Source organism: Telopea speciosissima, chromosome 4, assembly GCF_018873765.1.
Source record: "Telopea speciosissima isolate NSW1024214 ecotype Mountain lineage chromosome 4, Tspe_v1, whole genome shotgun sequence".
Taxonomy (NCBI): Eukaryota; Viridiplantae; Streptophyta; class Magnoliopsida; order Proteales; family Proteaceae; genus Telopea; species Telopea speciosissima.
Genome location: NC_057919.1, coordinates 57,800,818 through 57,815,051, shown reverse-complemented (window position 1 = coordinate 57,815,051; position 14,234 = coordinate 57,800,818). Strand labels below are relative to the sequence as shown.

The 14,234-nt window shown below is 38.3% G+C and overlaps 1 protein-coding gene across 1 annotated transcript; it reads left to right on the top strand.

Annotated features, from left to right (window-relative positions):
• Positions 1-2,174: 2,174 nt before the first annotated feature.
• LOC122659451 (polygalacturonase non-catalytic subunit AroGP2-like) lies at positions 2,175-3,548 on the top strand. The gene is made up of 2 exons (XM_043854561.1): positions 2,175-2,262; positions 2,580-3,548. The coding sequence occupies exons 1-2, from the start codon at positions 2,212-2,214 to the stop codon at positions 3,546-3,548; spliced, it is 1,020 nt and encodes a 339-aa protein (XP_043710496.1). The 5' UTR covers positions 2,175-2,211.
• Positions 3,549-14,234: the final 10,686 nt, after the last annotated feature.

The window sequence follows — 14,234 nt, the reverse complement described above, 5'->3', positions numbered from 1 at the left end:
GGAATTTGAAGGGCATTGAAAATATATGAGGTGCCATTACAGAGCACAAGTGAGTTTCTTACAGGAACTAAGTATAAAGGAGTGAGTAATTGGGAGGGTTAAAATAGAGGTCGAGCTTTTAAGGGTAATGGGTTACATGTTCTAAAGAATTTCTGGGTTCAATTTTTCCAAAAGGTTCAGAGTTGATTTTGCAAGATCTGAGTTTATATCCCTGAGTTATGTTCATATGATTCATAGCTTGGGCTTTGCATTGGTTCATATTACAATTTACAAACATCAAGTTCGGTTAGATTTCTGTTTTTTTCAAGCTCTTGATGAGTGAGAGAGAAGAGGACAGCGAGCGCCGAAGTGAGAGAGGGAGGAGTGGGAGAGGAGAGAGAAACGGGTAACTCGGGTTAGGTTAGAGTTGGATGGGTGAAACTTAGGCATTGAAATCTGACCGTCCAATTTCAAGTAGCCAAGTGTCTACATTTTAAGGGGGAAATTGACAGAAATTGATAGATTAGAAATTGAGAAGATAAAAATCCCCTTCCATGTACTAAACTTGGTGTCGGGCTTGTAACGCCCTCTAGAGTCTGCCAGTCAAAAAAAACAAAAAAAAGAAAATTTCCATAAAGCTTTAAAAACAGAAAGTTGGGCTTATTATTTCTCCATTAGATTGTCTACTGCCAAAATTTTCTTGAATATCAACTATGTTATCTTTTCAATGCCTACATTGTTCTTCCCTTGCTATGACTAAAATTTTGAATTCCCCTCCTCTCAAAGTTTTCCTTCTATGATCATGCATGTTGATCCGAATTTTATAAAATTGATTCCTAGAGTGGCAATTTGAATTGTTCCAAGAGCCAACCATGTGGGATGTTAGCCTGGCCTAAAAAATGTATGGCTTAGGATCTTCACAAAAAAAGTTATAATCTTAATTATATAAAACATCATTACATCAGCTTTTCCATTGGTGTTATTGTTTCAGTGAATTTCTAACATCCAATTTTTGTAAGTTAGGAAAGTCAGAGGAATTAAGTGGTTTAAAACCTTTTTAAATGGGGAGGCTTTGGTTCCTTGAACAAACTTTACTTGGCTACTTTTCTTGCTTTCATTTCCAACTATTTTTTTGTCACAACATTTTGGATTGTATATGTCATAAGTCATTGTTTTAGTAGGCATAATTGTAAAGGAGTATTATGAGATGTAAAAGAGAATTTAATAATTTAGTTGTTATCTGTGTCTTCTCATCAAACTTTCAATTTGGATCCTCTGCTGCAGCTTGTCCATGCTGGTGTGCAGTCTCACAAAGGCAGTGGATAGAGTGGTCATTTCACCTATCTGTGTGAGGCTGCACGCTGACCGCACGGGCAACGGCAACAGAGGATTCGAATCCCAAACTTTTTGGACTGTCAATGCCCTTTTTTGGGTGTATTGGAACTCGAGTAATCAAAATTTTATTATTGGTTGAGTAGGGGACCTTACCAACTTCACAACTTGTATAGTGAGTTCTAATTATCACAGAAATTTAGGTCTCACGTGATTGAAATGGATATAAACAAAACAGTGCAAATCCCAAGGTTTTACACCCATTGCCATTAATTAAAAGAATTTTTAAATGGTTCATAGTAAAATCCACTAAATATCATAGGAATCCTCTATTGAGTTTGTTTATGTGAATTGGAAGGTACCATTTTGGATTAGACATATTAAAAATAAGGGAAAAGAAACACTAACTGGTGTTGTGTGTGGTGTGTACCTATGTTTAGACACAGTCAGTATGAAAAAAGGGCTGTACTACCCCTGAACCTTTTCACCTTTTCAAGGGGTGTGGCAGTCTTTTTGCGCCGATTAGCATTCTTTTTCCCTAAAAATAAGTAAATAAAAAATGTTTTGGCTCCATCTCTATTGTATGGTCCACCATAATTGGGTTTCTACCCTTTGATTTTCAGTGGTAACCACAAATTTGTGAAAGTTGAATTATCAACCAATTTTTGTGACATTATGGCTGCACGTGTTTGGTATGCATTCTTGAAATGCAGTGGATTCTATTTGTGTTTCTAAGTGCATACGAGAATGGTTCTCGTACGAGGCTGCACTCTTTTATTTGTTGGTACTACAAAATTTTTCCTCTATATAAATTCAAACACTCCATCTCCATGCAAGCTAACCTAACTCATTCCCATAAAGACACAGACCCAACTTATTCCATCCTCTGTTTCATTCACCATGACACATTCCATTCTGTTGCTTGGACTTCTGATATTAGCATACTTTAGTGTAAGAAAAATGACTCTCCAGATCTTCTATGGCGTGCTGCCCGTAGCGGCCTGTGTGGCGCAGAATGGGTTGCGCATGCAATGACCGTCTTATCCCCGTTCGAGCAAAACGTTTGGGCAGGGGTAAGGCGGTCATTCCGTGCGCAGCTCAATCTGCGCCGCAGGTACGGGCAGCGTGCCTTAGAGGATCTAAATTAGAAAAATGATGTTTTTTTCCATTATTCATTCATTTCAACATGGTTATTGCTTTATCCTTTTTTTTTTTTTTTTTTTTAAATCTTTCTTACTTGTTTGATATTTTTAATTTTCATGTTGTAGGGTTCTCAAGCTGAAAATACCTTTTCACAGTACTGGAAAGAGAATATTGGTCTTCCACTCCCTCCACATTGGTTAGCTGCAAAAGCTTCTCCATTAAACCTCCATCAATTGGCAATTTATATGCAACTTATGGAGGAAAATGAATTGGCTTCTCACCTCCATTCATTCTGTAAGCAAGCTAATGTTGCTTGTTCTACAAATATCCAGGTGAAAAAGACAACAAATGACACAACCCTACCACCAATTGCTCAATGGAATAATGATAGAATTGTTTATGAACACTCTCCAAATGATACACCCCTATCAATTGCCAAACAAGGGGGATTGCCATTTTTTCGAGAATCAATGGTAAAAGAAGGAGGTTTCATGCTTGTCCCTGATTTAAGAGACCCAATTTCATATAAATCATTCTTGCCAAGACCTCTGGCATCAAAAATCCCATTTTTCTATTCCCAAATCGAGGAATTAAAGAAGCTTTTTGGTGTAGTAGATGAATCAAACATGGATGAGTATATTCAAAATACCCTTGAGACATGTGAAAAAAGCCCCATTCAAGATGAGCACATCTGTGTGATTTCCGTCGAAGATCTCATTGATTTTATTGTCAAGAAATTAGGGCATCACATATGTGTATGGAGTACTGAAAGCATCGAAGGATCTTATGAGAATGTCACAATTGGAGCTGTGAAACTCATATATGGAAACCTCTCCGAACCACCAGTGTTATGTCATAGTCAGCCATTTCCATTTCAAGTCTATTATTGCCATGTTTTGCAGGAAGTAAAAATATATGCGGTTGATATGCATGCTCGAAAGAAAATGAATCATGCGATAATGGCATGCCACTATGACACATCAGCTTGGAACCCAAACCATAATGCTTTTAAGTTGTTGGGTTATGGTCCAGGATTAATTGAAGTCTGTCATTGGATAAACGAGAATGCATTGGTCTGGACAAAGAATCTCTAGGTTGAGCAGCATTCGAAAATATGATTATATCTTTCTAGTCTCTTGTTTGTGTTACATGTTACTGCTTATGCTATGAATTTCAAGCATAAATAATGATCTATTTTGCTTGATTATTATACCATTCATGTTTCAATATAATTTTTTTCTTCAATTTTATAACTTAATAGATGACAAGTTGAAAAAAGAAAACCCAGCTCAACTTGACCCTATCGCACTCTCAACTACCCTACACTACAAAAAGCAAAAGTTGGAAAATTATCGTCTCCATTTATCTGCCCCTCCATTTCCTCCATTACATCTAATATGCATGATCAACCTTAAGTAAAGACAAAAAAAAAAAAACCAATGAATGATCTACACCCTTTAGAAAAAAACGTTTTTTTACATGCATCAAAACAAACATATAGTCTCTTGAAGACTGGTTCATTGACATATCAAGCTTTTCATGAAACTATAATCTGAAATTGTAAGGGTATTTATGTAATATCCCTTCATATGTTCTAATATAATCCTACTTGTGTTTATGCCCAGGCTGTGAGGGTCAATCTAGTAATTAGCCCATCTGACCTAAACCCTAGTTTCTCTATATATACTAGCTGGAGGCAGCAGTCTGGGTATTCCAAACTAGATACTCAGGGTGTAATGCTTTAAGCAACCTTGTGCTTAAACCCTAACCCTAACATTCTTAAAGCATTAGGATTTTCGTTTCTTTGTGATCAAGATCGGCTTTGGATTTCGGAATCACGTTCGACTTCGTCTCAATTCTGGTTTTTTGATCGACTTTAGAGTTTTTATTTGATCGACCTTTTGGTGATCACGGAATCTAATCACGGTTACTGTTTTATCAAAGACGGCATCGATCAAAGCTCTTGCATCACGGTTCTAGTTTGAGAGGTAATTCTTTATCAAACGATCAATCAAGCTTGGAGATCTGTCTTCACGATTTTGTTCGAACGTGCGTCACGGCTTTCGTTTCTCAAAGTTTTGTTTTGATTTGGTTTTAAAACAAAGCTGCAACGTTTGCAGACCTTGGCAGAGAACCTTTATCAAAGGTTTTTTATTTGGTTGTTTGATTACAAAGACAAAAGCAATTAATCCCTTTTGATTTGATTGGTTTGAAAAAAAAAAAAAAAAAACCAAATCAAAAGAAGTTTTGGAGTTTACCTTTTGGCAGAGTACGTTATTGGCAGGGAGCTTCTATTTTTCAAAGCTCTTTTCTACTTCCTTGATTTGACTATTCAAAAAAAAAAAAAAAAAACAAAGGAAAAGTAGAAGAAGACAAAAGGCTTTAACTTTTGATTTGTTTTTTAGATCGGTCACTACCTACGGGTTGCGATCAGTGCCAGCCATCACCAAACAGCAGCCAGTGACCCGTGCCTGCCAGCACTAGGGTGCCCACCACGACTGTCGACGTCGCTGCACCGCCACCATCCTTTCCTCCGTCGTCTAAATCCAGGGTTCTCCATCTCAGGTGTGACTGTTCCTTGAGAATTTATTTTTTATTTGAATTTTTGCTTGGGCATATAAACAAATCACATAAATATGGAGAAACACGTTGTTCCAATTGAGATGATCAAATTGGAAAGCTTTAGTGGCTCTGAGTTCAGTTCTTGGAAAAGGAGGACTCAGTTTGGACTGAAGTAACTCAATATTTTCTACACTGTAGTAAATAAATTTTCTGATTGTACGGACCTAACTGAAGCCCAATGGATAATTGATGAGGACTTTTGCAAAGACTACCTATTGAACTACCTGTCAGATAGGCTGGCAGAGACCTATAGTAAATATGAAACTGCAAAAGAGATTTGGAAAAACCTAGAAGCCCAATTCAAAAAGGAGGAGGACCTATCAAAAACTCACTTGGTTGACAAGTTTATGGACTTCAAGTTTCAAGAAGATAAGGAGATACTTCCACAAGCAACAGATTTTGAGAACTTGAGAATAAAATTGAACCAAGAAAACATCCCTGTTGTTGATGCATTCTTAGGGGGTGCAATTATCTTTAAGTTACCCTCTACCTGGCATTCCTTTAAAATAGAGATGCACAGAAAGAAAACACAAGTGGGGCTGGATGATCTCAAACGGTTCATTAGAATTGAAGATGAGAACAGAGCCAGAAATAACTTGGAGATGGTGAAACAACAACAGGCATCTGCCAATTTGGTTTCACAACCCAAGAAATATCCTAGACAGTCCAAGCCATCTAAGAAAGAACCCCAACAATTGGAGGCCAAAAAGACTAATTTTAAAAAGAGGGGCAAGTGCCACAACTGTGGATAGTGGGGTCATTATGCATCTGAGTGTAGGGGTCCTAAGAAAGGGAACACTGACACACCACAGAAGGAAGTTCACATGCTAGTGGACAAGACTGAGCCTACTAACTTTGTTGCTATGGTTGGCAAGGGTAAGGGGTTGGCCAGTACATCTTCAGATTGGTGGTTAGACTCTGGAGTGACTTGTCATGTTTACAATAGCAAGGACCTGCTCACTGATGTTGTTCAAGTAGTAGAGACTGTCACTGTTGCAAATGGAGACGTTGTGGAAGTGGTTCAACAAGGGACAGCGAACCTGGTTCTATCATCAGGTAAAATATTAACTTTGAAAAATGTTAAAATCTTTCCTGATTTTGAAAAGAATTTAATTTTCATTGGAATTTTGCTTGATGCTGGCATGTCTATTACTTTTAGTAGTGGTAGAGTAACATTGTCTGTTAACTCCTTTTATTTTGGATGTGCTTATAATTTGAATGGTATGTTTAGGTTGAGTTTAGCTAATGAGACAATAAACTAGGTTAACCATAATTCACTTGATCCCAAAATACTACATTGTAGGTTAGGACATGTGAACTATAGGAAAATACTCAAACTAGCTAAAACTCATAATTTACCATTAGACACTTCAATTAGATTTAACAGATGTGAAGTGTGTGCTCAAACCAAAATAACTAGAAAACGGTTCAGACCGGTTTCTAGGAGCACTCAACTTCTTGAACTTATACATTCTGACATTTGTGACTTTAAAAGCTACACAACTAGAGGAGGTCGGAAGTATTTGATAACATTTATAGACGATTTTTCTTGATATTGTCATTTATACCTGTTAAAATCTAAAGATGAAGCATTTGAAAGATTTAACAGATGTGAAGAATAGGGTAGAAAATCAGTTGAACTTAAAAATTAAAAGATTTAGAAGTGATAGGGGAAGAGAATACAAATTGACAGAGTTCAAGGAATTCTGTGCCTCTGCAAGCATAATCCTTGAAACTACTGCTCCTTACTCACCTCAATCAAATGGCATAGCTGAAAGAAAGAATAGGACGTTAACAGAGATGTTAAACTCCATGTTATTGACAGCTGGCATGCCCTCTTGCTATTGGGGAGAAGCAGTGTTGACTGCAAATCACATTCTAAATAGACTACCACATTCAAAACTGACTTCTACACCTTATGAACTATGGCATAATCATCCCTGTAGATATGACACTCTTAAGGTTTGGGGCTGTATAGCTTATGTTAGGATACAAAACCCAGGAGACCTAAGGTGGGAACTAGAACAAACACTTGTGTATATCTAGGTTGTGCAGAAGAAAATGCTACAGACCAATTTTTGGATCTATCAACTAATGTGGTGATAGAATCTAGGGATGCTATATTCTTTGAGGATAAATTCCTTAGAGATAAAGGCCTAACCTTGCCTGGTTTGACTGAAGTGGTTACTGAATCACATTTAGAATCTGAACCAATTGTTTCTGACACTACTCCCACAATACTCCTTGAATCAGAATCTAGAAGAGTATCTACTAGAGATCGAGTACCCAAGAATTTTGGTGAGAATTTTATGACCAACCATTTAGAGGCTGATCCATCCACCTATAAGGAAGCGATGAGATCTAGGGACTCACTGTTATGGAAAGAAGCCATTGATGAGGAAATGAGCTCTTTAATGCAGAATGAGACCTGACACCTTGTTGATCTGCCCAAAGGGGCCAAGACAATAGGGTGTAAGTGGGTACTGAAGAAGAAACTTAATCCGGATGGGTCTATAGCCAGGTATAAAGCACGATTAGTAGCTAAGGGCTATAAACAGGTGAGAGGGATAGATTATTTTGACATCTATTCCCCGGTCTGCCATTTGACAACAATAAGGATTCTTTCTGCCATAGCATCTATTGAGCACTATGTTATGCATCAAATGGATGTAAAAATGACTTTCCTTAATGGAGACCTAACAGAAGAAATCTACATGAACCAACCTGAAGGATTTGTCATGGAAGGTTTTGAAAAAAGAGTTTGTAAATTAAACAAATCTCTCTATGGTCTTAAACAAACACCTAAATTATGGCATGAGAAGTTTGACAAGACAGTAAAGAGCCTTGGTTTTCAAACCAGCAACTCGGATAAGTGCCTTTATTTTTTGTCTAAGTCAAACAAGGTCCCGATTATTTGCTTGTATGTAGACGACGTGTTGATTCTTGGTTCTGATCTCTCTGTAGTGAGTGACATTAAAAAAATCTTGTCTAAAGAATTCGACATGAAAGGTCTTGGTGTGGTAGACACCATTCTTGGGATGAGAGTAAGCTTCAGTGAGCAAGGGATCACCCTTAGTCAGACTCATTACATTGAGAAGCTACTTTTTAGTTGGGGATACAGTGATTGTAAACCGATTGAGACACCCTATGACTATAACAAACGGTTGAAACGTAACACAGGTGACACCGTGAATCAGTTAGATTATTCTAAACTGATTGGTAGTCTCATGTATGCAATGAGTTGCACTAGGCTAGACATCGCCTTTACTGTAGGCATGCTGAGTCGTTTCACTAGTAATCCTAGAAAAGAGCATTGAGATGCCCTATCGAGGCTGATGAGATACATTAAGGGTACTCAAGGTTATGATTTATGTTATACTGGACATCCTCCAACTTTGAAAGGATATTCTGATGCATCTTGGTGCTCAGATTAGGGAGACAGCAGATCCACCAGTGGTTATGTATTTACACTAGGTGGAGTAGTTGTAGCATGGAAATCCAAGAGACAGACTAGTATTGCTCTGTCATCTATGGAATCGGAAATTTATGCTCTAGCTTCTACGGGAGATGAAGCAAAGTGGATAAATGATCTAATCATGGATATTTCATTGAAGAGTTTTAAGTTAAACTCTATATCTATATTTTGTGATAATCAAGCAACAAAGACGATTGTGAATAACTCACTCTTTAATGGTAAGAGGAGACACATCAGGCTGAAACAGGCCATGCTGAATTATAGAACAGAACAAGGGATTATCACTTTGATTGATATGAGATCGAAGGATAATACAGCAGATGCCCTTACAAAGGGATTGAATAAAGATTGAACATTCAAAACTACAGGGGAGATGGGGTTAAAGATCATTTAGTCAGGTCTTAACCTAACCCAGTATTATTTTGAATTATTCGAATCTCATCTAGCCTTGGTAAGCATTCGGGACAGTTTACATGTTTCAGATAACTTAGTTAGGTTACTAAGTATGGGGGTTTGTGAAACCATTCTAAACTTGATAGTGTAGCAAATTTTCATATGAAGTCTCCTTACTTTGTTATTCTACAAAGGAATATGGAAAATGTCTGATATGTTTCAATGATATTGTGCTAATCTTTATGTCATTCTAAATTTGATGGCATGTCTTACATAGTATGGTGTACCATTCCAAATCTGATGATACAACATAAATCTATGACTGATATGACGAACACAGTATTCCAAATGGAAACATGGTACGGTCCTTATGATAGAGACTATATAGGATCGAGTTCTTGTAAAGAAACTTGATGATGATGCTTATTGTTTTTTGATTTATCTTCAACCATAAATGAAATGTACTAAGTTCTTATTGTTGAACTAGATACTATTGTGCAAATGATTGAATTCATACTATCTTATAAAATTCATATTTGACAAATTACAGAGAATGGTGAAGATGGAGGAGAACGGTTAAATCTGGATCTCGATGAGGATGACTTACTTGATGAGTAAAGTCACATGGATTGCAAGGACTTTTCCTTTTGATTATTTCTTTTGGTTTAGCTACTTGCATGTGAAACTTCGGATTTATTGTTGGGTTTAGTTTTGATCTAAAACCCTAGTTTTATTTCTTGAAGTTTACTTATTTCTTATTTGATTTATTGGATTATTGATATTCAATTTATTTAATTTATATTGATTCAATTACTGATTGAACAATGGTTCCTATACATGTGTAATGGATATATGTAGAACATAGGAGGAGATTGTAAGGGTATTTATATAATATCCCTTCATATGTTCTAATATAATCCTACTTGTGTTTATGCCCAGGCTATGAGGGGCAATCTAGTAATTAGTCCATCTGACCTAAACCCTAGTTTCTCTATATATACTAGCTGGAGGTAGCAGTCTGGGTATTCCAAACTAGATACTCAGGGTGTAATGCTTTAAGCAACCTTGTGCTTAAACCCTAACCCTAACAGAAATCACTTCCTAGATTCTTTTCCATGACTAGATCACCATACTTGGACAGCCAAGAAAAAGAAATTGCATTACATGGCTGCCCTCATTCTCTTCCTTTGCTACCTTTTGGCCCTACACAACTGCATTTTATGGAGATTAATCTCATACTTCTCATTGAGATAAGCATGCATGCTTTCTGGACTTATATCTGGATCTTCCCTTAGCCTAGCAGCAATTTTCTTTGTTATTCATGTTGAAGTAGCATTGGGGTTCTCTATGAGCCTTTGACATGTATATCTTAGGCTGTCATTATTTTATGTGCTCTTGGTTGCTGCTCTACTGGTAGTATCTACATTATAAGTACCCATGCCCCCGAAAAAGATCATGTGCATCCGGGCAGTCGGGCTGCATGTGCAGCGTCAGGCTCAAGGCAACGCGCTTTGATCGCCTTACCCCTACTCAAGCAAGGTGCTTGGACAGGGGTAAGGCGGTCAAAATGTGCCACCTTGATTCTGGCGCTGCACATGCAACCGGGCTGCCCGGATGCATAGGAGCCAAGTCCTCGTCCATCCGCATTCAATTCACATCAATCCTACTGGAAACTTTACAAGTAGGAGCTTTATTCGATCTCTCGAGAAGGAGGATGGCAGAATGACCTCTGATCAAGCGGATGTTGCATCTTATATTGTAAGTTTTTATGAATCTTTTCATCGAGCTGTTCCGTTGGCTTCTCACTATGACTTGCCTGATTTCATTCCTCCTGAGATTGATGATGTGGACTAAACCCATCTTCTGAGGAAATTAAAAGAGCAGTTTGGGACCTTGATCCAAACAATGCACCGGGCCTGAATGGGTGCTCATGGGTTTTTTTTAGATAGTGTTGGGATGTGTTGTCTGATGACTTTTGTGTTGCGATGAAATTCTTTTTCTCTTCCAGTCAGCTTCCCAACAATGTTAATAACTGTTTTATCACTCTAATCCCTAAGGTGGAGGGGACTCAATCATTAGATAAATTCAGATCGATCTGCATGAGTAATTTCTTGTGTAAAACAATCTCGAAGGTGATGGCTATGAGATTGGCGGATAAGCTCCCCAGGTCCGTATCTGTCGAACAGGAGACATTCCAGAAGGGCGAGATAATTTCTGAGAATATCAGTTTGGCTTTCGAGTTGGCGAATTTGATGCACTCGACGACCAAAGGTGGTGGTATGGGCTTAAAGGTTGATATCCAGAAAACGTATCATGGGGATTTTTGTTTGATGTCCTCCGAAAAATGTGATTCTCAGAGGTGTGGATTGGGTGGGGAGCCAAAGACAAACCCAATCTGTAATTAGATTTAACTGAGAATTCCCCTTTAGTATGGGGTCCCCAACACAAATGATCCTGCCCTCCTTCAGAGCTAAAAGGGATTTTGAGGATGGCCTCCACCTCAATCAGATCAAAGAACCTCCTCAATTTCTCCACCCTCCAGTGCGCCAACGAGGAGATAAGGTCCGCCACCTACCACTCGCTACAATCTGGAGGCCTGGGGAGCGAATTTTATCCTTTGAGATCAGGCACCCATGGGTCATTCGAAATTTGAATAGAGTTACCCTTAGCTACCACCCATCTGAGTCCTTTGACCAACACCTCCCTAACTTTCAATATACTTCTCCATGCCTTGATAGCTTTGCATCCAACTGTTCGGAGAGGAACTCACCATTTGAAAAGTAGATGCTTCCCATCAATCATGTCTACAGAAAGTTTATTCTTTTCAACAACTTTCACTTTGTAGGCAAAAATGAAGGTTATTGAGTCATTGAAACAGCGTGTTTTTCGTTTGGCGTCGTATCATTGCCAAGGAAATTGAAGCAAGAAAGGAGAGACAATGAGAGGGGGAAGATCAGGTTCTATTAGCCGGAGTCTTAGGATTCAACATTTTTTTTTCCTCTATCACCACTTTTATCCTCTCTCTCTTATATAACTATATAATTTTTGGGAAAGAGAACACTCTACCTAGGTACGAGTGGTGCGCTGTCCCGACCCTAGATACAGGGACGCTCGAAATAACCATTGTATTCCCAAAATTTTCCGCCTTGGGGGTGTAACGATCATTTCTCACACCCAGGTAGTGTTCCTTCTCCCATATTTTTTCTTGTGTTGATGTTTTTTGTGGGGGAACATGGCCTGCACGTGTACGGGGCAAATGAGAACACACACATTAGCATCATGGGGTGGGGCGGTGGGCAATTGACTTTTCTACAAAAAGACATTTCCCCTTTTTTCTTTATCCCTCTCTTTATGACGTATCCAAATGTGAATCATCGCATCAAATCACTTGTGGAACGCATAAGTCAAGCGAATGCAAAAATCAATCATCATGTTAACATCTCTCATGAACTTAAAAAAAGGGTCCAACGGTTGAATTTTTATTGTATGTGGTTCCCTAGTGTCTCTCACAAGAGGAGGGTGGACCCCACCTGGGCAGAGTGTTTGGTCAGGTACCCCAAGTGGGTCCCACACCCCTCTTGTGAGAGGCACTAGGGAACCGCACAGATCAGGGAACCGTAGACGATAACGATGGTCCTCCATCCGCCAAACCAACTCATCAATGCATTTTGATTAACAAAAAAATCAGAAAAATGGAAAATCAAAAGAAAAAAAAAAAACAAAGAATCACATATCAATGCATTTTGAGTTTATTACCACTGAACATGAGATGGGAGTTGAGGAGTTGGGGGCTTCATACCATTGGAACATGAAATTACTAGTTTACTCAACTCGGATATCAAGTGAATAAGTTTCTATGGGTTTTTTTAAAAACTACTAAACTCGCCAAGTTTGTCATGACTTGGGTAAATATACTGATTCTTATTTGTCTCAGACGATTTATGACCCAAGCTTGTCATCTTTTACCCTAGTCTAGTCGACACGATTCTTGACCAAGTTTTCCAAAATGTTGACTCAGCCCGGTCAAATTCCAATTTTATAATTATGCTCCAAAATAGTAAACCAAGAAGTTGTAATCTGTTTTTTAATTGCCCCTTATCTTATTACGAAGTATTAAATGTGGTATTTATGTGAAATGACAAAATTGATTTTTCATTAAAAAAATGTTATCTTAAAAGGTAAAAAAGTAATTTAAACCTTCTTCGTTCACCAATTGGTTAACATAAGATTTTTTATTTTTCAAAATTTTGGGAAGTAGTTTTTAGTGGGGGAGTGTGGCTTGCTAGCACTCCCATGTATCTATCTCTCTCCTCCTCAAAACAAGGGGGCAGAGGTGTCTTTTCAAATGAGGAGGAGAGAGAAAGACTAATGGGAGTGCTGGCATAGGCCACACTCCGGGATAGAGAACTTCTTCCTTTTTTTGGATCTAGCTCCTATCCAGCCGTGGGGGGAGCTGAACCGTCCAGCACCCCCCTAAGATCCTTCAACCTGGCCAGCTATACATCCAACGGTCAGAAAGTTTAAACTCTCGTTTTAACCCATCTTCCTCTCTCACCCTCTCCTTTGACAAAACCCGACCCGACTTCCCCCATATTCCATCTTCCTCTCTTCAAAACCCTCGATTCTCTTTTTTTGTCCTTTTTGGTCATGCAAAATGTGTTTCATAGCCCCTTTATCATCTTTTTTTTTTGTTGTTGCCCATGGGCTTATCTATAAAACATGTATTATATTTTTGGGAGAAAGATCACCACTCGGTCCCGTCAGACAGGCTACCCCTACACCCTGACACAGGGGCACATAAAATGATTGTAACACCCGCCAGAACCTTGGAAATGACCAAGGATATGATGGTCATTTCATGCACCTGTGTCAAGGACAGGAGCAGCTGATGCGCTTTTGAGTCATTTAATGCCTACTTATTTTTCCTTTCAATTTATGGAAAATTAAAAGTGTGCAAATGTAGTACGGCATATGACAACCGAGAGGAACAAGAAGGGAGAGAGAGAGAGAGAAACGAATTAAATCACCATTGAGGCTATAGAAGGTTGGTTTACCTCTTTCAGTTTAGATTTTTTTTTTTAATATAAAAAATCTCATGAGAGATCCATTTTTGTTTTTTTATCAGTTTCTTTCGTAATTCGTAGCCTCAGTGTTTTGTTGATTATATCAACTACCATGAGGTTCGTAATTTCCAAAGAACCTTTATCACATGAGTTGGTTGATTTAGTCCCTAAGGAAGCTTACTGCTTTTATTATATTACACACCTACTTGTTTAGCCTTTTGATTATT

Coding starts and splice junctions, on each gene's coding strand:
- LOC122659451 (XM_043854561.1), top strand. CDS start 2,212: ATGACACATTCCATTCTGTTGCTTGGACTTCTGATATTAGCATACTTT. Junction 2,263..2,579: donor TGATATTAGCATACTTTAGT/GTAAGAAAAATG, acceptor TTCATGTTGTAG/GGTTCTCAAGCTGAAAATAC.